This window comes from Vidua chalybeata, chromosome 6 (genome assembly GCF_026979565.1).
Source record: "Vidua chalybeata isolate OUT-0048 chromosome 6, bVidCha1 merged haplotype, whole genome shotgun sequence".
NCBI classification, from domain to species: Eukaryota; Metazoa; Chordata; class Aves; order Passeriformes; family Viduidae; genus Vidua; species Vidua chalybeata.
In genome coordinates, this window is record NC_071535.1 from 7,028,669 (window position 1) to 7,056,588 (window position 27,920).

The 27,920-nt window shown below is 40.9% G+C and overlaps 1 protein-coding gene across 1 annotated transcript; it reads right to left on the reverse strand.

Annotated features, from left to right (window-relative positions):
- On the reverse strand, nucleotides 1-27,920 carry ESR2 (estrogen receptor 2). Its single transcript, XM_053945632.1, has 8 exons — nucleotides 27,454-27,920; nucleotides 23,124-23,299; nucleotides 20,182-20,298; nucleotides 12,063-12,362; nucleotides 7,355-7,493; nucleotides 4,666-4,799; nucleotides 2,183-2,357; nucleotides 1-190 (listed from the first exon to the last, which is right to left on the reverse strand). Exons 1-8 carry the CDS (start codon nucleotides 27,885-27,887, stop codon nucleotides 1-3), a joined length of 1,665 nt encoding a protein of 554 aa, XP_053801607.1. The 5' UTR covers nucleotides 27,888-27,920.

A 27,920-nucleotide genomic window follows, 5' to 3' on the forward strand; every position in this document is an offset into this window, starting at 1 on the left:
TTACTGGGGTGCCCCACTCCTCAGGCTGTCTCCAGGCTCCATTTGCTCCAGTGGGCCAAACTCAGGGTGTGTGGCCAGGGACTTCCTCTGCCCTCGGAGGGTGTGAGCATTCAACATCTCCAGCAGCAAGTCATACACTGGCACCACGTTTTTACACTTCATGCTCAGGAGATGCTCCATTCCCTTGTTACTGTGCAGGAGAACAGAAAATAACTCAGCAGTCTGGTTCCAATAGCGCAGAGAAGAAAAACACGCCCATGGTTTCAAGAGAGTCCCTGTTTTTAATTTGGATTTAAGAGGATTTAGCTGCTGTGGTCCCTGAGATCATTTACTCAACTACCAACAGTAACAACATCCCAATACTTTAAGGTTGAATGTTCTACTATTTAGAGAAACAGGTTTTGTTTTACACCACAGAAACCCTTTCCAGAAATAATTCAGATGTACTGACCCTATTGAAATGAAAGGAAACCCTTCTGGATGCTGTAAAGGTGGGAGGCCCCATACTGAACCTTCATGCAATAGGCGGATTTACTACATGCAGTTTACTAAAGACTACCTACCTCTCCCACCTGGCTGAGTAGGAAGACCTAATTACCCAGCTAATTTTAAACACTTTGTTTACTCTCTGCATGTCCAGTGAGATTATCTTGCAGGTGACTGCAGACTTTAAAATAATCTTTCTGTCATGCACTAACATACAATGACACCTTGCTGGCTTGAACACTCAGTGCTGTATCATGGTTTGGACTGAAAATGGCTATTGCCATTGCAGTCACACATATTTATACTCCAGATGCACTCAGGGGTTTGGGGTTGAGATCTAAGGGTGCTTGCTCAACTCCAAATCTATCCCAGTGGAACTAGCAGCAGCCAGCCAGCACACAGCTGAGCTGGTGAGCTGGGCTGGGAGGGGGGCAGTGCTGCCAGATAAACGAGGCTCTGCTACAGTTCAAGAGTTACATGTTAATGGGCAAGAAGAAATTGCAGCGCTTCTCCCACACCCAGCTCTCAATTATTTCCAGAACAAAGGCTAATTAAATGACCATCACCAAGCAACCTAAAGGAGACAGGACACAACAAGCAGCCTCCAGACTTTGGCTGAGGGAGACACAGCATAAAGGATCTTGGCTTAATGAGAAAATACAAAAATTTCCCAGAGATTCGTGATGTTTGTTCACAGAATGCTAGAACAGCTTCTGCAAAGCTGTGATGTAGAGTCACATCACAGAGCACAATCCAGGTGATGGCAGAGATCAGAGCCATGAGACAGGTTCAGCTCTGGCTGGTGCTGGAGCTATTGTAAGGCCAGCTCTCAAACTCACCCCCAGTTCACAAACTGACTGTTAAAAGCTGTCTTTCAGCACCATCAGGTCCCTGCTGCTGCCCTTTGCCCTCCCAGGCAGCTCATTGCAAAGGTGGCCATCCCCTTTTCAGTGTCCCTAGAGATGTGCCCAGCCCTGCTTTGTGTGCTCCAGCCTGGTCCCAGGACATCTTCCCTGGACACACAGTCCAAAGTCAAGCCATGAGACAATTTAGTCAACAGCTGGACTCTGGGTAATAATTTAAAAAGACAAACACATTGAAAATCTAAACCTCTCTTAGTGGGATCCTCATTTCAGTCTGCAGTACTACAAGCATAGGGTAGACCTCTCAAGGAGGCCCAGGAACTGGAGCCACTTGCCATGGAAAAAACAGGAGCCTGACATTGCTGTAGCATGAATCATTTGGTAAAAACTCTGTGGCTCCATGTAAAAGACAACAAATTTGGTGTGGGAAAAACATGGCCCCCAAAATCCACTTTGCTCTACCAAAGCCCACACTGCAGATCAGTTCTGGAACAGATTTTCCTTTTGAATAGAAGGGTTTTGATGGCTGGATGGGGTGTTTTTCTGAAAGGCTCTATTTTTGTTATTGTTAAACATTTCAAGCAGACACATAATGAATAATTTGATGTAATAAGGTTAAGCCAGCATTTTAATATCATCACGTCCTTGAGTGCCAGCAAGCACTTGAGTTTACTGCCTGTTTTGTTCTAGGAGGGAAAGCCTCACAGTGACAGAGGTGCAGAGCAGCACCAGCATTCCCCCAGGAGTGCTCTGGAGTTCCAGCCACCTCTTTTTTGCTGTAGTAAACAAACAGTAACATAACACAAGTGTTACACACACTCTGCAAACTGTACCTGGCGTGTCTGACGTGGGAGAGGAGCATCAGCAAATTGGCCAGGCGAGTTGTCTGCTGCTGTGAGGGGATCCCACTCTTGGCAATAACCCACACCAAAGCCTCTGTGACCACGTTGAGCAGGTGGTGCAGCTTCCTGTTGCTTTCAGGTTCCTCTGCTGACAAGGGGAACATGCCTAACCAGAGAAGAGGAAGAAATATTTTGTGAGGAACGAAAAAAAAGCTAGGACTCTAGATTTTTTTTAAATGTAATATTTCAACACAATTAGAGAACACACATGCCCTGACACACCCCTCAACACTGTACAAATGATGCTCCATATGCCACATCAAGCTTGAATTTGACGGCTCCATCATTTGCAAAGTGAGCAATTCTCCCAAATCCTCCCAAGACTTGTTGCACACAGACCCTCCAGCCAGGTCATGACATGCTCTCCCTTCTCTAGGGTTTTTTTCCCTGTACCTTCTTTTTTGAATTATTATGAACTATAATATTATGCTTGTTCTAATCCCTTCTTGTTGAAAAACACCCCTTTTCCCTGTGTATATAGTAGGGAAGGAGGAGAACATGTCAATTGCACTGCTCAGAGTGACCCAGCTGGTCATGGTCTCACTACAGATCACTAAGGTTGTCAAAATAACAGCAAATGTCTGCAGTGAGAAACCTTGAAAGTCAGCAAAAACACAAAAACAAAAATAAAAACAAAAAACCCAAACAAACAAACACAAAAAAACCACAAAAAAAAAACAACCAAACAGACAAAAAAAACCCCCAAAAAAACCCCAAAAACAAAAACAACCCCCCCAAAAAAAGCTAAAAAAGAAAAAAAAACCAAACAAACAAACAACAACAAAACCCCCACAAAAATAAAATCTAAAAAAAAAAAAAGAAGGAAAGAAATAGAAAATGTTTGGGGGTATGGACAAGGAAAAAAATAAATCATCACTAAGAAGATCTGTAAGCACACAGTAAATCACTGATAAAGTAGAGGAGATGTGGGACAAGGGAAAGAAAAAATCTCAACAGTCCCTTCAGAGATACCTATGGAAGGACAGAGCTCCAGAACACCTTGAAAATTATGGACAAACTATTAATTTTGTCAAGAAAGGAGAACAGAAGAAGAGAATGGACCAGTCTTTTGAGATATGAACTTTGAAAAAAATATGGGTGATGAATGTGGAGCTTGGTTGGGGTTTTTTGACTGTTTTTTCTCTTTTTTGGTGGATATTTTAGGAAGAAAACCCCAGCTTTTGTTGTCTGTTGAAACAGTGGTGTCCACAGAACCATAGAATCATTTAGGCTGGAAAAACCTTTAAGGTCAAGTCCAACCTTTGACCCAGCAGTACCAAGGCCATCACTAAAGCACATCCCCAAGTGCCACATTGACACATCCTTTAAATCCCTCCAGGGATGGTGACTCCACCACTTGCCTGGACAACCTGTTCCAGTGCCTGACCACCCCTTTGGTGAAGAAATGGTTCCTAATATCCAATCTAAACACTCCTGGTGCAGCTTGAAGCCATTTCCTCTCATTATCATGGCTTTCCAACCACTGTTCCCCCAGCCTGTGTCACTGCAGGAGGTTTTTGTGGCCAAACTGCAGGACCCAGCACTTGGTCCTGTTGCACCTGATGCTGTTGGTCCTGACCCATCAGTCCAGCCTGTCTAGATCCCTCTGCAGAGCCCTCCCACCCTCCAGCAGATCAACACTCCAACTCAAACAAGTTGGCAGACAAGTGGGATTGCAGCTGGACTGCTCCCCTTCAGTACTGGACTAGGAATTATGCAGCAGCTTCTTGCTGAAAGCAGTAGATGTAAATAGCTTAGCTGCTATTTTGTTGTGGGATTTTTTTTTTTTTTTTTTTTTGGTCAATATTGACTATGAAATGTTCTGGGGAAAAAAAAATTTTACTGCAGGCTACCCTAAACTAGCAAAAACACACCTAGTGTGAGAGGCTGCAAAGCAAAGCTCCTGTCCTGAAACATCCTGCAGAATTGTTGAGTACTTCCAATCATTTCTAACCAGCTCATTACCATTAAATAGGAACATTTAAGCTCCATTAATCATCACTCAGTTGAGTAACTAATATTACTAGAATTACTAGAATTAAGGACAGGTTTGTAGGACTGTACAGCAACTTTACACATGACTGGGATCCACAGAGATAGGAGCAAAATTTCCCATCCGAAAGGACAGATCCACAGCCTGAGCCATGAGCCCCACCTTGTGAGAAGCTATCAGAACTTGGGGTCTTTCATGCAGTTCTTAGAACAGGACACAGCTCCTAAATACAGCAAATTATACAGCTGAGAAGTTTCCTGAGCAAAAATCTTTACAATCTATCAGAGACAAGTCCTTTCCTATTATTCTCTTCCAACAGTTTTTTATCATTTGACATTTGGGTTTTTTGAGGCTGCTCTCCCAGCCACCCTCAAAATGAAAAGTGCAGTTTGGTGAGTATTAGAGCCAAGCACATACTCACTGGAATTGAGGAGGATCATTGCCTTGACACACAGATACTCCTTGTGCTGCAGTTTCAGCTCTCGGAACCTCGAGGTCATGGCCAGGAGCATATCAAAGATCTCCAAAATTCCCTCTACACATTTCCCCTCATCCCTATGGAAACACATTCAACATGTTACCAAAAAAAAAAAAAAAGTAGAATTAAGGAACTGACTCAGACAAATAAAAGTCAAAGCATGAAGGAGGCTGCAGAAGGCCTATCTTATCTCATCTTTGGGAGAATTTAAAAGGTTCTATCATGAAATCTAAATTGAAAATTACACTGGTATGAAAGGTCAGCATTTATAAGAAACTGATTTTCTCATTAAAGTGCAAGCAGGATTGGCCAAAAGTGTGATCATATTTCTGTATCCTCTCAGCCTGTATAATTCTGGATAATCAGTTTGAAATCCTGTAGTGCAGGGCACAGTACCACATTGAATAATTTTCCAGATTTGTTTCATAAGGAGTTACCCACAACCAATAATAATGTTTGTACCTAATGGAGGCCTCAGGACTTGGTAAAAAAAGAAAGACTTCCTAAAATAAGTTGCTTGGAATAACAAGACATTTTTAAACAATAAAACAACTCTTGTCCTTATCTCCTGGCACTTTTTTCTGGGAAGGTATGGAAAGGTATGTGGGGTTTTGGTGGCAAGTGGTCCTATTTTCAGATCTGAAAAACACCCCAAACAAGTCATTCCTATTTGTTTAAAATTCAGCAGTGGCAATCTCAAACTACTGAAGTTGCTGTTCCAGTTTTTTGTTAGTTTTGTTTTAGATGTACTGGACTAAAAAAGTGATTAAGCTCTACAACAACAGTATTCAAAGGGAGGCTCCTTATCCTCTTTGTAAAAGGGAGATTTTTTTTCTCTGTAATGTTTCTAAGATGAGACAGATTTAAGCACAGCAGTGCAGAATAAAATAAATTTACTGGATCCCAAAAGAAAGGTGCTGAGCCTTCAGGCTGGAGGTGGGAACACCACAGGTAACACCACACAGGGCAGCAGGTTGTGCCTGCAAAAAGTATTTTTTATTGCCCAGTTTCCTGTGATTCTCATAGCAAAGAAGAATAATAAGCTTTAGAGAAGGACAGACAGCTGCCAGATTCAAAACAAGGACAGAGGTTCAGAGAAATATTGTCTGCAAATATTACATATGGAAGGTATCTGAAGGCTCCAGGGAGACCTCAGAGCCCCTTCCAGTGTCAAAAAGAGCTCCAAGAGAGCTGGAGAGGGGCTTTGGACAAGGGCCTGGAAGGACAGGACAAGAGGGAATGGCTTCAAGTGGAAAGAGAATAGGTTTAGATTAGAGATTAGGAAGAAATTCTTGACTGTGAGGGTGCTGAGGCCCTGGCACAGGTTGCCCAGAGAAGCTGTGGATGCTCCATCCCTGGAAATGTTCAGGCTGGATGGGGCTCTGAGCAATCTGCTCTGTGGAAGGTGTCCCTGCCCATGGCAGGGTGGTGGAATGAGATGATCTTTAAGGTCCCTTCCAACCCAAACCATCCTAGGATTCTAAGTTCAACAAAGATAACAAGTTACAGACCAGGTTCATATAAGGATGTCCTGAATAAAATTACAGCATGCCCAGACACTTGTAAGCTCCCACTGTGCCGTGTCTTGAGGAAATGAAGAAATGCATCAAATATTCTTACTCTATTCAGCACATATTAACTCTTGAGCAATTAAATGTATCATACATTTTCATCAAATTCTGCTCATTGCACTGAACAGTGCAGCATGTCCTTGCATTGAATTTTATATGAGCAAATAATATTTATTTCCTCTGTTTTATTTTTTTTTCTTATTAGCCTATTTTGCCTGTCTGTATCTACAATGATAATTATTGATTGCAAGTCACAGAAGTGGTGCAAATCTGAATTCTCCCAGGCTGAAAAACTAAAAGATATTTTAAAACTACCTAAGAGAGTAGATTGCTTCCCTGACTTTTTACCAATGTGAAGCTCAGGTCAAATCCTTCTACGGTTCTGTAAAAAAACATCCTTACTTAATCCATATTCTTCCTTCCTGGTACATGATGCTATGGAGAAATAATCTTTACACTTGAAAACACCCTGCTGTACCTTGAAAAAATATTCTTAGTATCCAACAGCAAGGTAGGGGTCTTTAAATCCCCCTCACCTAGTGCTCCAGTGTTCACTGTTATAGCTGACTATAAAGTCTGCTGTAGTGGCAGGAACAAAACAGGCAGGAACCTATTAAAAATATTTTTTTAATTGCTGATAATTAAATAAATAATTAAAATTAAATTAAAAATAATAATTAAAATATATCTTCTTTTTAATGAGGGATGTAGGGACAAATGGACAATGCAGTGTCATGTGTTGCTGTATGGACAATTTCAGCATCTAGAGACCTGGAACAAAGGGAGCAAAACCACCAAAAGATGTGAAAAAATGCAGAGAAACTTCACACTCAGTGCTACAGGAGATCAGGAATTTGCAAGTTCAACAATGCTTTTACAGCTTAGCATTCCTTGAGGCCCTGTAAGGATGTGGAACCTTAGGACATGATTGTTACAGCTGCAAGTAAATGATATTGTTAGATGAAATATTATTAACGTCTGCCATGTTTAATCCTCTTCCAATTCACCCCACCTTCAAACATGCTAATATGAAGTGTTCTCAAGAAATTAATTCCTCTTACCTGTCTAATACAAGGTCTGGTGCAAAAATCAGTTTCCCAGGATGGTCGATCGACCTCCACATCAAACCAATCATTAGAACTTCCATCCAGCAGCTCTCCAAGAGCCTTACTTGGTCATAGAGGCTGAGATCAATGAAGCCTAAAGTGATGCAAATAGCATAAAATAAATCAACTTGTTAAATACTCTGTTTTGATAAAGAAAAATGAGCATATGAGAAACAAAAAAAAAAGCCAGAAAGAACTATATGATGATAAGGAAGCACTGACATCCAAAGTGGCAGGCTGCCATTTCAAATAGGAACCAAAATATTGGCAACTATCATCAGCTACAAAATATTTGGAATAAAGCAGAGTGGTGTTTTAGTGCAATTAGTCCCATACAGCTGGTGAAACTCAAATGACTGCAGAGTCACCTGCTTTATGTTCTCATCCTAGAAGAGGAGAGATGTTTGAAGAAATATTGCAAGGGTGAGGCACTGGCACAGATTGCCCAGAAAAGCTGTGGATGCCCCATTCCTGGGAGTGTTTAGGGCCAGGTTGGATGGGGCTCTGAGCAACCTGGTCTAGGGGAAGGTGCCCCTGCACATGTCAGGGGGTTGGAACAAGGTGATCTTTAAAGTCCCTTCCAACCCTACTCGTTCCATGATTCTATGATTAATTTCTCTCTAGAACTTTTAGCAAGGCCTCAGATAACACTGCAGCACAGCCAGAAGGCAGACACAGTCACAGCCCACCTTTTCCCTTCCCCTGCAAAAAAAAAAAAAAAATTACGACTGGGGGAAAAATAATGCCTAGCAGTCAAATGAAAAAATAGGAGAAATAAAATTCATACACTTCAAACCCAAAGATCAGAAGTGTAAATTTTCAAAACATTGATGGGAAAACAGACAGTTCAACCCAGGAGGAAAACACAGATATGATGAAGAGCTGCTCAGTGATCAAAACCAAGATCAGGCCACAGTTTTCAAAGCTGAGTTTCTTTAGCTTGGGCCCTTGGCAAAGGTGCTCCTCTTTCAGATGAGCTGGCACCTCTGACACTGCACGGTGACAAATCTGTACAGCCTGGCCACGGCAGACTGGTTTCCTGAAGTTCTTCCCGGTTGTTGAGGTTTTAAAACACACACAGGACGTTAGGGCTGCCAAAGAATCTCTCTGTCAGTAATTCATACAAATGCTTCATGCATTTTAATCTTATTACACTGCTCAGCTGGAAGACAGTCAGTGACAGCCAGGGGCTGACATGAACTGGGCAAAGCTCAACTTTATCATCACCGCACGTGCTGCTTTTCAAAGCTGGCACAGCCTTGCCTCTGGTTTTATAGGAAGGGTAAACAGGACCTAGAAGTGCTACCTTCCCTCCTGGGTTCCACCATCACAGAATTTACTACAGAACACATGGCCAACAACAGATTATCTGCCACACACTCTCGTCATTTAAAACTGCTTTTAGGAAGATATTCACGGAAGTGTGAAATAGTACAAAAACTGACAGTGCCAGTTTCCTGGGAAACAACAGCCTGAAGACATTTCAGCGTATATTTAAATAAACATTTACACTGCCATGTACTGATTTCTCTAGCATAAACAAGGAATTATCAGGTTCGAAAACTCTCAGTTGAGTGAGATGTCAGACCACGTCCCAGGGTTCAATCTACAGGTTCTTGAAAATCCAGATTTATCATGGATGTCATCTGCTAAATTCGCATTATCAGTGGCAGCAGTAGGAGCTATGGCCATTTAGCACAGCTGTTAGAAGGACTCTAATTCTCTTTTTCCTAATAATCTCATGCTCCAAAGGTGCAGGACAGCAAACAACCACCACAGCTTTCACTGCAGCCTCAGGAGCCCCACTTAATTTCCTCCAGACTACATTAAACTAATAATTTCTCTCTGTGTTACACATCCCTTAGATTGTTGGGTCTATTCCTTATCATTTAATTATAAATTGCTAAGACAGAAGAAAAAAAAACCCTTGTGCTGGATGTGTAAAAACTAGGAAAAGACACACTGCTTTGGCCAGCAACACACTGGGCTGCATAATGAATCCAATTTCGATATTGTGACAACATCTTATTGATTTGCAATACAGGCTCAGCAATGAACCATGTAAACACTTTTAGACTAGGTCAGCAAAGCAAAAGGCAACTATAGAAGCTGTGTTCTGCTGCCTGACAACCAAGAATTAAAATACTTGGAATTCAGAAGGAAAAAAATCCAGATGTCAGCTTCTATTTGACTGAGAAAAAAAAAAAAAAAAAAAAAAAAAAAAAAAAAAAAAAAAAAAAGAAAAATACTCCGTTAGGCTGAAATTCCAGAACAAAAATACAGCCACAGAGTAAAATTCATAAGAAAAGACTGTCATTAAATATTAAACATGAAAATTTCACAAAATATAAACATGCTTTTTTCCTATTTAGTTACTGTTAATACAATAAGGATTTTTTTTTCACCTCCAGTGAGTGTCAGAATAATATCCAATAATAACTTAGAGATGAAAATGGACTTCAAACCTAGGTACACAAAAGCAAATATTCAGCTTTTCAGAAAGTACAATTACTACTCACTGGGCCATTAGTCAAGAACTCTCTATATTTTCCTAAGACATTACCTCCAGGAACCAGGCAGGGATGGGCATGATTACCTTCAGGCAAGAGTTTTTGAAAAATAAAATTCCATGACCTGAGCTTTAGTCATCACAGCTTTTTAAAGAAAACAAAAAAAAAAAAATCAATCCACATTGAAGTGAATGGTCCAACTGCCATGTAATATGGCAGTGTCACTTATAATTGGGTGCACATTAAACATCACAGCTATTTTTGGCATTGCTCTAAAATGCTGTTTATTTCTGTTCTCTGTAACAGGAGTGATCAGAAAAAACAAACAGAGACAACAAAGTGTCAGCATTCCCAAGAACTGTTTTGAAGGGGTTTGATTGCTTCAATGGGTTTTTTTCATACAGTTTTCTTACTGCCAAGAAAAAGTTTTTCTTTCTGACATATGTTGAAAATAAACTAAAAGTGACTGATGCCAAAATTCAGGTTGGTTTGGAAACTGATCTTGTAAAAAATGAAAATAATTCATCTTAATTGGTGGATGGCTTGGGTTTTTGGGTTTGTTTTTCTAAAAAAAAAAAGTCTTAGAGTTAAAAAATAGAAATTAATAATAATCAGAAAATAGAAAAAGTTGGGTTGGGTTTTTTTCCTACTGAAATACTGGTTAAAATGAGATAATTTTCTAAGACTGATTTTCCTTCACAATTCACTTCTTACCAGATAAACATAACTAAGTGGAGTCCTCTGAAATGGCACCTTTTAATCACATTTTTATGATTAGACAAGAAATTATAACAATAGATACCATTTAACCCCCTATGGTTACTTACTTCACAGTTATTTCTGGAGTTCCTTAAGCTACGAAAAATAAGTCTAAAGGATTTGGGCTCTCAGTTTTTAAACATCCCACATTAACAGCAAAACTATCATCACTTTGTAGACATCCAGCGTGGTTTGAGATGCTCTAGGGTGCAAACATCTCCTCCCCAGTAGCTGGCCTGGAATCTGCACACCCCAAAACCATCACACCTGGACCCTCCAACACTGTGTGAGAGTGCTCTGCCCCAGGAGATGTGTTCAGCAGCTGGAGCTGGAAGCACATCAGCCACTCCACCTAGACCTGAAGGAGGATGTGCTTCCCTGATGGCTAAATTCCTAATTTAAGGATTAAATGAAATATTCTCCTCCAAGTTTGCTTCCTGCACTGGGCACACACTGTGTTTCTGGAGGGAAGGGTTCCTGTCATGTCTTCCCATGAGTGTTCTCCAGCAGCTCTTTACAGTGCACGCCAGGACAAGGGCAGGGCACACACCAGCACACCCTGAATCCTTCAGCACAAAATCCAGGAGAGGATCCATGGAGTGCTGGCCCCCAGCAGTGCATTCTATCTGAAGCTCAGGATCAAGCTCCATACTGCTATGGGTACCAATTATTCCATGCTTTCAGCTCACTTTTAGTTTTTATTCTGACTGTTTTACTCATGAGTACTTCATGTAGAAGGAACTGCAAATGTTCACTATTTCTGGTTTGGGAGAATTTAAATGGCTCATTGGCATGATGCCATGGAGACATTGGAGACATTTCAGGCACTGACACAGGTAGTCGTACTGCAGTGCATGTTCTGGGTGTTGCCAACAAACCAAAAAAGCCCTTACTGACTTTTGTTTTGAAGCAGTGCACATGATAAATCTGAAATCAATACTGAGCTCCCCTGATGTTTTTCTGTAGCAGCTCTGTCTAATGAATCGATTGCAGACACCCAGGAGTTGGACACTGTTCAATTTTCACCAACTACTAGAAACCTTCTATCAGGACTCAAGGAAAGAATTTGGTGCTAAATGAACCTTCTAAATTAGCTTAATCAGGTATTTGTAGCTGAGGTAGAAATTACCTACAACACCACCTCTGCTTTGTAGCAAAATGAACAAGTATTTGAGTAAGAACAAACAGCAAGTTATGGGTTATATTGAGTCTAAATCAAAAACATCCAGGTTAATTACTGAGAACAATAAACTCTCCATTACTCAGCAGGATAGGAAGCTTGACTTGTACACCATGCACTGACTGTGCTGCTCTGTCACCGCAGAGCAGAGAAGGACACGCTGCCGGCTAAAACCATGGACCGAAACAAAGGAGAACAAGCCTGAATTTCTCACCAGGAATCTTCTTGGCCCAGCCGATCATGTGCACCAGCTCTTTGTCCGCCAGTTTGGTCAGGGACATCATCATGGAGGCCTCGGTGAAGGGTTTGCTGGGCCGGCTGACCAGCACGTGGGGCGGCTCTGCCTCCAGCAGGGTCAGCACGAACTGCTCGGGGCTGACGGCGCTCAGCAGGATCTCCTTCACCCGCGTGGCCGCCTCGTTGTACCTCTTGGCTCTGCCCAGGCAATGCGCGCGGTCCTCGGCGCTGCGGTGGCTCCGCAGGATTCGGTACCCGCAGCGTTCTCTTCTCGAGCCTGCCACGAGAGGCACGTAGCTGCATTGGAGAGTTTTTCCCACAGAATTTTCCTCCCTTACGTGAACCCAAATGTTTGGGGAGAAGGAGGAAAACGCTTCAATATTGGATGCTGCAATACTGAACGTTAAGTTTCTAGGACGTTCAGCACGGACTTAACTTTGTCCCCGCTGACTTCAGCTGAGGGGTTTTGTTTATTCTGCTAGACAAAAATAAAGTTTAAAAATGTTTGGTTTTGAACCTCGGTTAACTCGGTTTAAAAGTCTGGTGGAAAACTCCCATTGACAGCACAAAGATATAAATCAGGTCTTTAAAGGCAAATAAAGATAGCTGACTGTAAATTTTGCTTTATATGTAAACGGGGGAAATAAAAGACTTGAAAGTCTGGGCCATGTCACAGATTAAATGCCTCAGGAACAAGCACAGCTGGGCCTCAGAGTTAGCTGGATGCTCAGCCAGGGATTCACAAGATTCAACTCATTTTCTCCCCATGCCCCAAAAACCCAGCAGGAGTTTCTCTAAAGGGAACTCAGATATCTACAACGCCACACCCTGTGTGGAGTTTTGTCTGCAGAAGGCTATTTCTGTTGCAAAGAGCAGTCCTTTACATTCCCAGATTTAATTAATTATTCATTCTGACATATCTAAACATTGTTCAATTCTTGGTCAGTGTTATTGGTAGCATCACTGTTACCGAGTTTTGCATAGCTTCCAAGGAAAGAGTCTAAAAGCTTCTCCAAAACCATAACATTCATAAAATACTCAGCTATAGCTCTACTTCAGCTAGCAAAGAGGTCCAAACATAAGCCAAATTAAAAATATGGCAGTGGGGGCACAAAAAATTAATATCAGCTACTGTTGACAAGGTTTTGTCTTGCTAAATAAGTTGCTGGATGAATGCAGACTCTCAGGCACATGTGGCAGAGGAACCTCAGGTGGAGGTGGCTTTTCAGGTCACAGTCCTGTCACATCTTCAGCAGCTGTCAAACAGCATTTGGCTCAGTCTGTGGGAGGGGTGAATGCTAAGGCCAGTCAGGAACAACTTGATTGAATAAGGACCAACAGAGTATGTTGGTCTACATCCTAAAAGTCCAGGACTTTTAGGATGTAGATCTTTCATTATCCATAGCTCTCACTCACTTCAGTAAACCACGTTGGATGCAGGAGAAAGTTAAAGAAGCTCTCATTAAAGAAGTTCTGAATATTGGAGAACACACTTTCCCTTTTCTCTTGGAAATCCAAGAGATTGGAGAAGACCAATAGGCAAAGCTGGTTCGATGAACAGACCTCAGGCACAGCCACCCAAGTGGGACAGGCCCTTTGGAACTGGAAATATTTTTCAGCTGCAAGTCCAGCTTAAGGCCTGCACCATTTGGACAAAGGATGGTTTTGCAGCTTTGAAAGAGATGTGGGTATGATGAAATGGGCTGAGTGCAGACAGGATATTTGCACAAATAATGGATTGAAGGAAATAAATAATTTGCAGATCCAAATGCTTAGCCAAATGGCAGCTAGCTAGAAGTTGCCAGAGCAGATGAATAGCAACTAAGGGAAGGCAACATACCAGCAGAGACAGACAGGGCACGAGAATGATACTTGATGAAAATACCCCAAAAAAATGTTCCTTGCAGAACTACAGAAGTAACAAAGCAATTTCTTCCACCATCAGTCTGGGCAAATCCTTCCTGAAATGAGTCAAAGGCCACCAAGGCACAGACTATTTTCTACAAAGACACCTGGATAATGTAGTGAACTCTCTGCTAAGCCTCATTTCTTGACTAATGCACAAAGGTCAAGAGGAAAATCTTGCAGTGGTTTGTTAGCTTCCAAAAAATACTAGAACAGCACAGCGGGCTGCAGACTGTTCTGAAATCATGTAATGCACAGAAAGTATGCATTATCCATCAGGGAAGACAAAAAGTAAAGGCTGAGAGTGAAATAGGCAACTGGAATGAGAGGACAGATGAGGAGATGCCCAGGTGCCAGGGTGCTCTGCCTAGAGAGCTGTGTGGCCCTGATCTCCACAGCATGGGAGAGACCATAACCACAAAGAAAGAAAGCACATTGTTTTCACTATTTACAAAGCTGAAGCACATTTCCCAGGGGCACCTTGAAATACAGAACAAGAAAAATAGCAAAGGGAATAAAAGCTATGGGCAGAATAGAGAAAAATTTTCTTGGGCTATCCAAAAATACCAAATGCTCTGTGAATGCATTATCTGAGTTATCCTTTCCAATTAACTGTTGTAAAGATCTTTAAATAACATTTTGTAGCTTATAAATATAAATTTAAGCTTATATAAATATAGAGAAAATATAAACACACAGATAATTGAGCAGATACTTTAATGAATATCAAAGAAATCAAATTTAAAAAGAACGTCAGCATTCTGTTCTAATTGACAAAATCTTGAACCATTTCCATCTGCACAGCTGTACTCAGTGCTCCATCTAAAGATAATTCAATCAGGTTATGATTTGAGTGTATTAAAGGTCTCAAGACTTGTGGAGGGTTCTTACTGGGAACTAGCAAACCCCTTTAAATTATTTTAGGTTATTTAACTGAATCAAATTTATTATATAACCAATTCCTATTATATAAAATATGCTCCATTTAAAACATATACCAAGTTTCTATAATAACATTACCAGTGCAGAAAGCCAGACTAGGAGTATTACATTTCCACATAAAAAACTTGCTACTAAAGAAAATATAACTGATGACTAAAACAAGGTGGGGAAAAAACCCAACCAAAGCAATTCTGAGTTATTTGCGGTATTTTTTATTCACCATATATTGCCAAAGCAGAAGTAGGCTGAATCACCAAGCAGTGTGCATAAAAGATACTTAAAAGAGATATCATTTATTAATTCTTTTCTAGCCAGCTGACACAGCAGAAAACACCAGTCTTTCCAATTAAAACAACAGCTTTCAACAATGTAAAGGAGCTTCTTTTCTTTCTATTCAAATCCAAAGTTTAGGCAGGACTAAGAAATTTTACATATATATATATAAGCAAACAACAGACATGTATAACTGTTTATAAAACTATATGTTATAAATAATTATCGACCAGCCTCATGTTTTGCTTAAGTAGATACAGAGATGTGGATCAATGTGTGTAAAGGCAGAGAAATAAAATACAGCTTCCCAGATTAGGGGCCATCTTTGACTTTACTACAAACTCCCTGTTCTTAATATCTAATATTCATTCCTATAAAGGTAACGCAGGCAATTGCAGAAGTGCAAAATGATCAAATCCCTCATTCTTCCTACCACATTCTCCTTATTTAGAGCTATTTTGTGCAAGAAAATTGCTGTATTCAGCTGAGAATGCTGGACCAAGGGCAAGACCTTGAGCTACAGCACCATAGACTATGGTTAAATGACCCCAAGAAATAAGAAGTAAGGCACATTGAAAAAAAGTCATTAAAATGAGCCTGTTGTTTGCTTAGCCACAGCAGGTATTACTGGCAGTGAAACACTATTTTTGAAGCTTTGCAAAATCCCTGAAAATCACAAATGCTGTCTGATATGGTGGGCAATCACATGGCATGTTGCCCTTCATACTGATTTTGGTGCCTGGCAATGGCTCACATAACTAACCAGTTCTGTAGCAACAGCAGATTCTACCATTGGATATTTTCTAATCAGTTTTTGAAAGTGTGTGAGCTTAAACCTGCTCCAGTACATATTGGTAAATCATTATCACTCCAATCATCTTTCAAAGCAAACACAAACACATACTTCAGAGCAGACTCTCAAATTGAATTCTCAAGAGTAGAGCCACTGACAAAGGAGCTGCCGTCTGCCTGTGTGCACATGAGAACGTGAGCTGAAATTATAGTGGTTGCTACAAAAGCTGAAATTCAATTAATACATCTGATGTCCAGAGAGTGTCTTGAAACATTTTGTCCCAACTTATTTTCTGTGTGAAAAGTACTTTACAATATTTCAACTACACACAGCAGCCACACACAGGAGAAAGGGCCAAATCCTGAACCAGCCCACAGAGAAATCTGTTTTCCTTCCTGCAAACTTGTCAAATGATGCCAGGATTCAAGAGTAGCATCTCTCCATCACTTGAGTGTGGCCTCTCAGCCTCCTCAATCAGGGCTGAAAAGAGCTTTACCTTTGGAACAATTTCAACATGTTGAGAATTGACACATGGGGAAAAAGATACAGGAGCAGTGCAGAGGAGGGAAATAAAAGTCAGGGAAACTGAAAACTCCTTGTGAAAGAAAGTCTATTTGAGCCTCAGGAAGCAAACCAAAAGCAAAGCAGGGCATAGATGCTCCAAGAGTGAAAAGCGATGAAGCAACTCCCCTCTTCTTCACTGCCTTTGACAAATAGTCCAAGTCCATTTCAGCTCCCCAGGTAAACACCAGAAAGTTCCAAGGGAAGATCAGTTCTATCCTGGTCTGTTTTATTCAGAGTTTTCTGGGCAGAGTTTACTGCAGTTTTTCTGTTACCTTTGTTCCTGATGACAGTGCAATTTTTTGTTAATTATTTTTCTACCACTGTTAGGAGTCCTACTGCCAAACTTTAGCAGTAGCTTCCTTGTTGGAACAGCAGGGAACATAGATTTCCTGCAGAGGAATTGGCAGATGCAATGTCTATGACCCTTGTGCTTTTGGCAATGATGGTATATTTCATAAGAAAATCCAGTTTCACCTTAATACAAGGCACCCCAAGCTGGCCTCCACCAAAACACCTGTGGCTTGTTGGGCTGACCTCTTAACATTTCTGAAGGCGATGGCGTCCAAGAGAATTTCAGACCAAGAAGCTGTAGAGCAACACTTTTCTACCATCTCCTACTGTATGGAAGGTGGCCTGTACTGCTTAATCATATTTGGGCACATAAACTTGTTTTAAACAAGTTCCTAAGTGTGTGTTTTCTCTCGAGTTGTCTATTGCTAATATGCAAAGCGAGGATTTAAAGGTATGATGGGAATGGTGACAAGATTTTATGAAGAGCTCTCAAACTACAAAGTGTCAATTGAACTTCTTTTATCACTTCTGCTGGACACAAGTCTCCACTGAGCAAAAATGCACTCACAAACCATTCCATCCCATCCAGGGCTTTAGCAGACGTGAACCAATCCTTTCACTAAGTGACCTCAGAAAGGACCAGAGATGCAGAAAAGCCATCATTAAAAACAAAGTGTTCTCTTTTATGGCTTTCTACAATAAAAAGTTTTTATTAAAGCACAGTTCTTGTGTGAAAATGTCTGAAATATAATCGCTCTGGTCTGCAGGGAATGGCATTTACGTTTCATGCAGGAAATACTGTCTTAAAATCTATCTGGTTTAAATGTCTGTCACCATGAGTCCACACACCAGCATTACTCACAGGTGCCACTTAACTCATCAGGAGACTCAGACAGTTCTGAGTAATTTTTATGTTCTTTTTTTCTGAAAATAAATTGTTCAGACTCACAAATTAAATTCTTGAGAATTTCAAGCTTTAGTGCTACTATTTAAAACATAATTATTTAAAAATACAGTTAGTTTTTTTTTTTTTTTCAGTTATAGTTTCAATGCCTTTTTTCTTTTTGTCTGGCATAGTCATCAACGTCCTGCCAAAAATCATTATTGTAGAAAAACATGTTCATGAATATGTGACAAGATTCAAGGGAATACAGGTTAGGACATAAGTGAATACTATAATTTATTGCTTGTAATACCACAGTGCCTATGAGGTCTAATCACACATCAGGACTTTCTGGACAGCTAGAATAAAAGGATTCATATTAGGCAAGCATTGTAGAGGTCTACCTTATAATACCATTATGGAATCAATCTTTACCAAACCTTTCCAACTCCAGAACTGGGGCTTTATAGAAACTGGGGCTTGGAAAAACTTTGAGCAAAATTCTGAGTCATACAAATGACCAAAAGACAGTGGCACCATTCAGAAAGTAAGATTTTGAAAGCAATCTTATTTGCAGGTGTAAAGCTTTCCTTCCTAGAGGTAAGACCAAACACCAATAAAGTTGAGATGCACCATTGTTGCAGGAAAAGACAGGAGCTTCACACAGAAATAATCATCTGACTTGAGCAGAAGAAGTTAAATGCACTTGAGGAGTACAAAAATAATACAAGGAACAGCTGAAATTTCAGTTCTACTCTGGGAGTTGTCAGCTAGAAATGAACGGGGAGACTGCAGTCATAACAGATCATGGTGTGATTATGAACTGCCAGCATGATGTTACCTTGAAAAAGGCAAATAGGATCCTGGGATGTGAGCAGATGAGAGCTCCTGCAGCAACAGAAATGTATCAGTGCTACTGCAGTGAGGAGAGTCACTGGAATGCTGTCCATGGTTCTGGGCATCCAAGTGCAAATTGGGTTATCTCTGCCTGGAGCAGGTGGAGGGACAAGCTACCCTGATGATTTCCAGATTCATCTACTTTTCTATTTTGCAAGAGGAGAAGTTTTCTTGTTTTATTTATTCAACTAAAACAAAGGTTGTGAATGGATATGATGCAGTTCTTAAACAAAACCAGGCCATTAACAACAAAGAGCAGAGGAGCCTCTATGCTAAAAGACAATGTTGTTGCTAGAAAAAATGGACATTAATTGTTCAGCAATAAATGCAGGCTGAAATTCTAAACAATGTTGCTAATGCAAGAAGTCATATTTTGCAAACAGTCTGCAGATCAAAGCTCTGGGAGGATGGAAACACTGTCTAGTTTTGAAACAGAAATAGGTATCTGCATTAAATGGGATGAAACAAGATACACGCCTGCAAACCATGGAGAGCCAAGCACAGGGACCTTCTCCTGTCCACTCCTGTGTTCTTATGGGTTATTTTCCCAGCCTGTTTCTGTTACATACATTGGGGAATCTATAAGAAACAGCAAAACTTGACTGTAGGCATACATTAGATTGAAACATTTCTCAAATAATTTATTTTCTTAAAAGTAACCTTTAAAACATCATCTATAAATGATCAACTGCATTGAAGTCACATTGCTGAAAGTACAAGACAGGTATAAAAGAAAAAGCTGAATAATTCTGAGTGGTGCATGACAAACAGTGGTGGTTCACTATTTCTTTTGGTGGAAGAGCCAGGGGGCATCATCCACGAGACAGCTTGTTCAAAAAAAGGAACTGTCCTCCAATGCCTTCCCCTCACTGCCTCACCAAAGCCCCCCACAAGAGCCTGGTAGCCAGAGAGCTGGTTCCCCCCAGGATGGGTGGCCAAGCTGCTGAGGAATGTCGTAGATGCTAAGCCTTTATAGGGTTACAAAGAAGGACAATGGACAATCTGTCATTCTACTGACGTCCCCAACCAGTAATTTTTGGAAGCTGAGAGTAGTTCCACATAGGTGCTGCTCTCATTCCTACACTTCTCCTGAGGCACCCACTCTTGCCACCATCAGAGGTGGAATGCTGGGTTAATTAACTACTGCTTCGATGTGACACAGCTGCTGCTCCTGCAGTGCATCCAAGCAGCAGAGCACAGCACAGGCTCCTTTACCTCACATGAGCAAAGACTGGCTCTGGAAGGTTCTGGAAGCAGCAGCTCTTGATTTCCCATTCTGCATGGCATGGAAGTAACTTGTATCCCCAAACCTCTGCAGAGCTTATATGGTTTTCACTCTTAACCTACACCTTGCCCCTTCCCACAGGTCTGAAAATGACAAGTCTTCTTCAGCTTTAAGAATCATTTAATTCCTTCCTAGAAAACCTTGCTTTAGTTGTTGGGGCTTCTTAGGATTCCAAGGGAAACAAGATACAGAATTGGCTGAAGGGAAGAAAAAAACCCAAACCAGCAAAACCCCAGCTCAGAACGCAGCCATGCCAAACTCACCACATTTCATCATCCCCACTTCGTAGCATTTCCGCAGCCGGCACGCCTGGCAGCTCTTGCGCCGGTTTTTGTCTATTGTGCACTGATTGGTGGCGGGGCAGATGTAATCGTTGTGTCCTGCAGCAGGGCAAGAAGGGAAAATTTAACATTTCCAGCCATCTTGGTCATTTCCCAAATCAGGAACATTCTCAACTTTAAACAACTCAGCTTTTTCGTGTGCATATATCTAAGCTCCATTAATTCAACTGATGCAAAAATGCTTAATTGTCCTATATTTTAAACATCAGCCTGTGGCCTCAAACTTAACCAGACAGCATTACTCAGCTTTATAGTGGTGACTGTCAGATAACCAAGCACCTTCTCAAACCAACTAATTTTTTGAAAATGGAACAGACACTCTTGTGGAAATTTGTTCCCAACTTCCAATTTCTTACTGTATATTGGGAGTCTATAGCTGGCAGATACCAGATTTTCTTTTTTCTTTTTTTTTTTTTTCCCTCAGCAGAATTGAAAAGAGCAGCTTCAGTCCTGCAAAGATTTAAGTAAACTACAGCTCTATTTACTGAACTCTGATGTGCTGAGTTCCAGGAATGAAGAAGCCTTTGGAGGATTGACCCTGGACCAAAGTTAACAGAAAAAAAAAAAAGAAAAAAAAGAAAAAAAAAAGGGCCAAGATAAAAGCAGACTGGTATGAAATACTGCATCCTGTAACTACAAAGAAAAACACAAGTAGAGGGTGCAAGTTTTAGATATTCTGGACAAGTGTTTATCTTAGTTTCATCAGTTTTCACAGCAGCCTCTTTTGTTCTCATTCTTTCCCATATCACCTCGTTCCCACCAACCCCTTTACGTTACTGTATCTCATTAATCAATAATCTGGTCCAAAGGTTTATTACTGTAAACTGGACTTGGGTACGCTCCTGGTGTAAATCCAGTTGAATCATCTCCTGCCAAATAGTGGAACTATCTCTTGCAGCAATTACAAAAGGATGCAAAAAATATTCGCTCATTTACTTTTCTAAATATCTTTTTTCCCAGGTGGCTTTTTAAATTGGTTTGTTTTGTTTCGGTGTTTTTTTTTTTTTTTTTTCCCAACCAAGAATAAGATCAGGCAAAAATACAGCTACTAGAGTGATTTTTTTTCACTTGGCAAAAATCCAAGAGTTCATGTCCCCAAGAGTAATTATTTAACTGAACCATTATGACTATTGCCATGCAAAATTAGAATTATTTTAACCTTGAATTTTTGAACTGACAATTTTAAAAAGAAGAGATCACATTACAGTTTGTCCCATTTGTTACTGGCAGATGTGACTGAAAAACAAATTACTGTTTATCACTCTTCACACAACATGGAGGGACAGGAGAAGAAAGCTCTCTGTTGCACACAGGAATATAAAGTGATTTAAAACTCTTGTGGCCTTGGGATAATTTAACTTGCAGGCAGATGTTCAGTGATGTGGACAAACAGACTGCACTACAAACTCAGACAAGCCAAGGAGACCACACACAGTTGCTTAGTCATACTTCTAATTTTAATTTTATTAGTAAGGCCAACATTTTGGTCTATGGCAGGCCTAGAAGCCTTTTATTTTAATACACAATATCCCGCATAACAACCACTGCAACTGAGTGCTTGATAAGTGTTTTATGCCAAGAACTGATTTTATTTTATTTGCCTTTTTTTATTCTTTCATTTGAATTACAAACACCATTACCTGACAGGGTACACTGAGGTGTACAAAAGACCACAGTGGGTAACTTGCTGGTGGCCCAAGTACATGTGAGCAACACAGAGCAGGCAAAGCATTGACTTGACAGAAAACACCTTGAGATCAAATTCAGTCTCCATTTGTGACAAACTGGACACAAAGCTCTCTTCAAGTATTTTAGAAATCCAAAGTACTTGCACCAGCTTGTAGAAATTGCTGCAGAAATGTCTGCAGAATTTGCACAATGAATGGAAAAGGCAAAACAAATTCTGAATTAAATTTGATTCTGCTAGTGGCACCATCTCTGCCATGCTGAGCAAAAAGAAAAGATTCCTAAAGGCTCTGCAGGCAGAAGAAGAAGAGGAACATTAAAGATCAAACAGCAGCAGGATTTTCTGCATTGGTATCCATGTGTAGCAGCCAATGTCAATAGAAATTACTTTCCACCAAAAGACCCAAGATTAAACTAAAGATCAGGATAACTAGGCCAAGGTTAGAGAAACTAAGTGCCCCAAAGCTGCAGTGCAGTGCCTGAGTGACTTCCATTGGCTGTGACAGCAAATGTGGAGCCCCACAGTTACTTCACACTGCAGCCATGCAGCAAACTTGAACTAAATAGCAAATATTTAAGAATTTAAACATGGAAGTGGAAGTCTTAGATAGAGAGACTGGGAGAGTAAGAGATACTGCAGTGCAGGCTCTGAGGAGTGGAGGGCTGAGCATTAATGATAATCAGGTCAGCACCTGATACATACTACACATATTTTTCCATCCTCCATAGTGTGTAGATATTATACACTATGACTCAACAGCTCCAGGCAATAGACTCTTGTCAGGAAGAGCTCCGAGCAAGAAAAGTCTCCAGATAATTGCCTACTCTTACTGTGCCTATGACAACTAATTCTCAATTACTACTAAGCTGGGCCACAAACTCCCATCAGATTCACAGGTCTGCAGTGCCATCCCAGCCAGGCCTGTGCTGCAGGGCCTCACTGTGCTATGCATTCCACCTCTTCTCTGCAGAAATCAATTGCTCACTCTGTAATATTTCCAGATCTTGATAACATCAGAGCCAAGAGATAAAACAGCCAAATCATGTGTTGCTCTATTTTCAGCATGGAGCACCAAACACCAGGATTTCAGACCAGCTCATTACTAGGTCAACTGCTGCAGCCCCTAGTCACATGGAACAATTTATTTAAGCAGGTTATCAAAACTTTTTTGTCCTACCTTGAATGCTTCTTTTAAAAAATGCTTTGCAGCCTTCGCAGGACCAGACCCCATAGTGGTATCCTGAAGCATAGTCACTGCACACTGCACAGAAGTGGGCATCCTTTTTTGAGCCAGGATTATTTGCAAATGGGCTTGTACAGTCATTGTCATTAGTTTTTCTTTTTAATGTTTCTCTGATAGAAGAGAAAAACATCTGTTATAAAAGAGGAAAAATTTAAACTGCACTGCAAAGAGTTTCATAACTTTCCATTGTCTTCTATTCTCTCTCTCTAGAGTCTTCACATTCCTGAACACAGGACAGTGTGAAACATTGCTAAGCCTTTTCTGATAATTTAAAGCATGTAGTCTGATCCCAGTGATGACACACTAGAAAGATTTAGGCATAATACTGGACTGCTGCTGAATCAATCACATGAACCCTGGGAAAAATCATATGGAATGCTGATGGGTCTTGAGGAATTATTGGAAATGTGCAAGTCCAGGAATTTGTGAACCAAGTGGATTTTGCCTCTTGGGAGCTTCATGTGGAAAAGGAGAACTCAGACAGCCCAGACTGACATAATAAATGCTACAATGAACAGAGCTGCAGTTGCTTTGTCCTGTTAGTAAGGCAAAATTACAACAGACATCCATTCTCAAGAGCTTCATCCTTTACATGAAGCTTAATTCATTCAATGACATTCTGGAGACAAATAACTGAGGTGAATCTCAGCCTACAAGATCAGCTCATGATGTCAGGCAAAGTTTTGTGTTCAAGGTGACAGCCCACATTGATCACCCTAATGCTAAACAAAAAGAAGCCTCAGTGCAAGAAGAATGAAGAAACACAATTAATAAAATACTTCCATGTGTTAAAGAAATTATTGCTCTATATAAATTAGTTAGATATAGACATCCCTGAAGTGTTGCAAATAACTCCAACATACAGGAACTATTCTTCATGAAGGGATTAAAATTAAAACAGGAAAAACCATGAATAAACAGCCTATTCCTGACACCAAGATCCAAACACAAGAGGAAAGGAGCATAGATTATCAGTAACATTGGGTTTAGGTACAGGAAGTACATCCATTGTATCCTTTTAAATGGACCTCATTTTTTGATGGGTCTTGCACATTGTGCTTTCAGGGTCAATACAATTTCTAGAGAGAGAGAAAATAGTGTAATGTGCAAACTCTGAGCAGCTCAGAGTTTGAGAAAAGGAATGGTGTGTAGCCAACTTACAGGTATAAACTTAAGCATAGAGGCAGAACTTAGGAACTCTAGAATTTTCCTCATCCAACCTTCCAGAAGGATTAGGGAGGAGAAGAAAAATCAGTTGGGTAAGACAGCAGGTAGCATGGTTTATGACTTCTACAGAACAAGGGCAAGTTTAAACAGAATAGTGGAAACATGCTGAAAGTGCTGTCAAAGAGGCTTTAACTAATATATTAAAAGTAGATTTTGTGCTGGTTTCCTGACAGGAGGTAAGGACAAATACACCCACATGCCAACTGAAAATCATCAAGTTGATAAGTTTTTGAGGAGAAAGTGCTCCAATTTCCTGGTAAAAAATTTTGGAAAGGAGGAAAAGGTACTTCTCGGAGCAAGTTTCAAAGCAGAAAAATTAAGATATTTGTTGTACAATTAAGTTACAAAGATTTTTTTTTTAATGTTAATTCATTCAAATACAGCAAGGCAGAGGAGTGTAAGTATTTAACAAGCTCAGTCTTTGGCTACACACACACCTCGTTAAGGTCTTGGTGAATCACTGAGTTATTTCCCTCTCTGCCATGCTGGGAACACCAGTGAGGGGGAACTCTCCCCAAGAGTAAAGGGGCTGTATCACACATGCCTAAAATGCTGCTAATGAAAGGAAGGAAGAGCATTCCTATTCCTTCCTATTCCCCTGTATTTGGAAGCAAAAGTGATTTGGTGTTTCACATTAGTAAAAGAGGTATATTTAAAGCTTTACTTGGGAAATGTTATCCAATTGTGAGGGTCAGAAGAGCCTCAAAATCAGCTGGAGAGCCTCTCTGTGACTGATAGATACACTGTGGAAAACAATGCCCTTGATAAAGCACTGAGATTATGGATGAAAATAAAGAAAAAACACACACCACAACATCTTGGTGAGGAGTGTCAGTTTTTACCTCCCAGTCATGCCAAGTGTATTTAAAAAGCACTTTTTCTTTCCTTGCCTAGAAGTTTAGCAACAGCCACCCTGCACACAAGCAAGCTGCAATGCTTCCTCAGGCTTGTGGCAAACAGCCTGCGAGCAGCAGAACCATCTGGAGCAAATTCCTGCTGCGGGCCAAGCAGCATCAGAGCCGCTCGTCGGCGACAGCTGCAGCCTCAAACCCCATCTGTTTGTCACCGCTGTCTGTGAGGGCTACAGACCCTGCAAACAGTCAGGGCCTCCAGGTAAACATCCCATATCCCAGCACTCAGCATTTCCACACACAGGGCAATCCACAGAGGGCAGCCCCGCACGTGGGTAGAGAGCACGTCCCAGCTGCTGCAGGACTGGGCCACCCCAGGATGCTCAGCACAGGAATGAGCTGCCAGGTCCTGCCGGTGAGCTGGAAGAGGTTGGATGGATGCTCACCATGCTCCTGCACCAAAGGATGCAGGAAAACAGGGGATGTACCCTGGTGGCCACCGAGGACCACATGGTGAAAGATTTATCACTTTACACCTCCTAGTACTCCTCTCTATTTTATGATGGTGGTTTCTATATAGAAATTCTACCTTTCTAAAAAGGAATTAAGACTTCACTTAAAGTAATAAATCACTGATTTTCTCCTGGTCATCCTTCTACTCTGAGCAACCTGGTCTAGGGGAAGGTGTCCCTTTCCATGGCAGAGGGGTTGGAACTAGATGGTCTTTAAGACACCTTTCAATTCAAACCATTCTGTGAAGAAGAGGATATACTCCAGAATTTCTTGATTCTCTTTAAGTTAGGTCATCATCAGCTGCATGAGCAATAATCCTTATATATCCATACAAATAGCTGATGACTTATTTATTTAAACTCCAGTGGGACAGGTTTGGTTTCCCTTCTGTCTGTTGTAAAGTGGGCACTGCAGAGCATCAGACAGGGTGCTCTAACTCCTGGGTTATTCCAGCTGCTGTCCCAACATCTGGACAGCTTCAAACCCTAACCTTCCCAGGGCTGTCAAAGTTTTGGAACCTTAACCAAAGTGGAAAGAGTTTGGATTACCCCTATTCACATCAAAGCTGCTTGGGGAATTCTTCTGTATGTAAGTGCTACCCAAAGAGTCTTTCCCAATCCACACACCTACACTGAAAGCACATTTGCACTCCATAAAGCCCACCCATTGCAGAAGGAGTGTGGGTAGTCTCAAAAATAGCACAAATCCTTTATTAACCATTGAACTAAAACTGTTACCAGGACACACTATTTTTCATACTCCAAATGACTGCTGAAGTTAAATAAGGAGGCCTATGAATGAACATACAGCTGCTGAAGCAGGAACAGCACCTGCAGACCCTGAGCTTTTATCCATCCAACCAGTGTTGTGCCCAAGAATGGAGCAATTTCATCAGCTGATGATCCAGACGCTGATTTGGGTTTGCAATATGAGTAAATGTGCAGAACAAGAATGTGCTTTTGCAAACAGACTTTCTTGTCAGTTGAAAATTTAGCCTGTGACTCTGCTCTTCACAACAACTTTACAAAGTCAGTTGGGAACAGCAGCAAGAAATAAAGTCAGGCTTTTTCAGCAGCAGCCCCCTTTCAACGTCTTGCATGCTGCTATACTTTAGTGTAAGCATCCTGTGACTGCTTATACTAAAACCAAAAAGCAAATAAAACATTTCCCTTGAATTTCAAGTTAACAAAAAGCCTTCACATCTATTAGAAGCAGTAAAAAAAAAAAAAAAAACTGTAAAAATGAACTCAAACAATATTGCATGAAAAGGCAAAAAGAATTAGCATTTCCCTCTTTCACTCAAAGGACTTAATCTGCCAGAGCAAAATTAATTTTGTTACACAAAATAGTACCTAGCTGTCTTCGACGTTTTTTTACACAATGTAAACTGCTCCCACACGGAAGCTATTTGTAATGCTCTGTGTTGGTGTATAGTAAGGAGAGATTGAAAAAAACCCTCATTTCAGAAGTTACATTAAAAACAAACAAACAAACAACACACACACACCCTGACTGATTCGTCTAGTGGAGGTTTTGGGTTTTTTTTTTTTTTTTGCATCGTTTTGTTTTTCAGCGGGACCAACACTTTAATTCAAATGTAAAAAGAAAAGACTTGAGCTAAGGAACCTGTAAATATTACTCAGGCAAGTTTTAAAGCAAGAAGCAGCACTGACCTGCTCCCGGGCAGCACTGGCTCCATCGGGCGTGCCTCGCACCACAGGCTCTTGGGCTGCTCTGCATAGAGCAGCGAGGACTGGCGGTGCAGGCTCAGAGGGGACAGGTGGCCAGGAGCAGACCACAGCGCACTGGGGCTGGAGGTTTGCCTCGCAGTCACGCCTTCTGGGTCCCCAAAGTTGCTGGCAATGTTGTAATTGACCATAGCAGGGCTGCAGAATGCCATTGTGGAGTATTCGTGCCTGTTTTCCATGAAAGATGAGGGAATGTAGAGGGGACTGTGTTCTGCTATCAGCGTGGACTGATTGCAGCTGTAAGGAACTGGAGACATGACACCAGCAGGTGAATTTTTAATTTCTGTTTTATTGCATCCAATATCCTGAAGTGGAAGCAACTGAGGAAACTCCTTGTGAGAAGATGTGCACAGGGACATTTTGAAGCAAGATTGAAGAGTGCTGTTTAAATA

Excerpts from the sequence above, each read along its gene's own strand:
- ESR2 (XM_053945632.1), bottom strand. The coding sequence starts at position 27,887 with ATGTCCCTGTGCACATCTTCTCACAAGGAGTTTCCTCAGTTGCTTCCA. Across the intron at positions 23,300-27,453 it reads CCAGTGCTGCCCGGGAGCAG|AGAAACATTAAAAAGAAAAA; the intron begins GTCAGTGCTGCT and ends CTCTTCTATCAG. Across the intron at positions 191-2,182 it reads TCCCACGTCAGACACGCCAG|TAACAAGGGAATGGAGCATC; the intron begins GTACAGTTTGCA and ends TCTCCTGCACAG.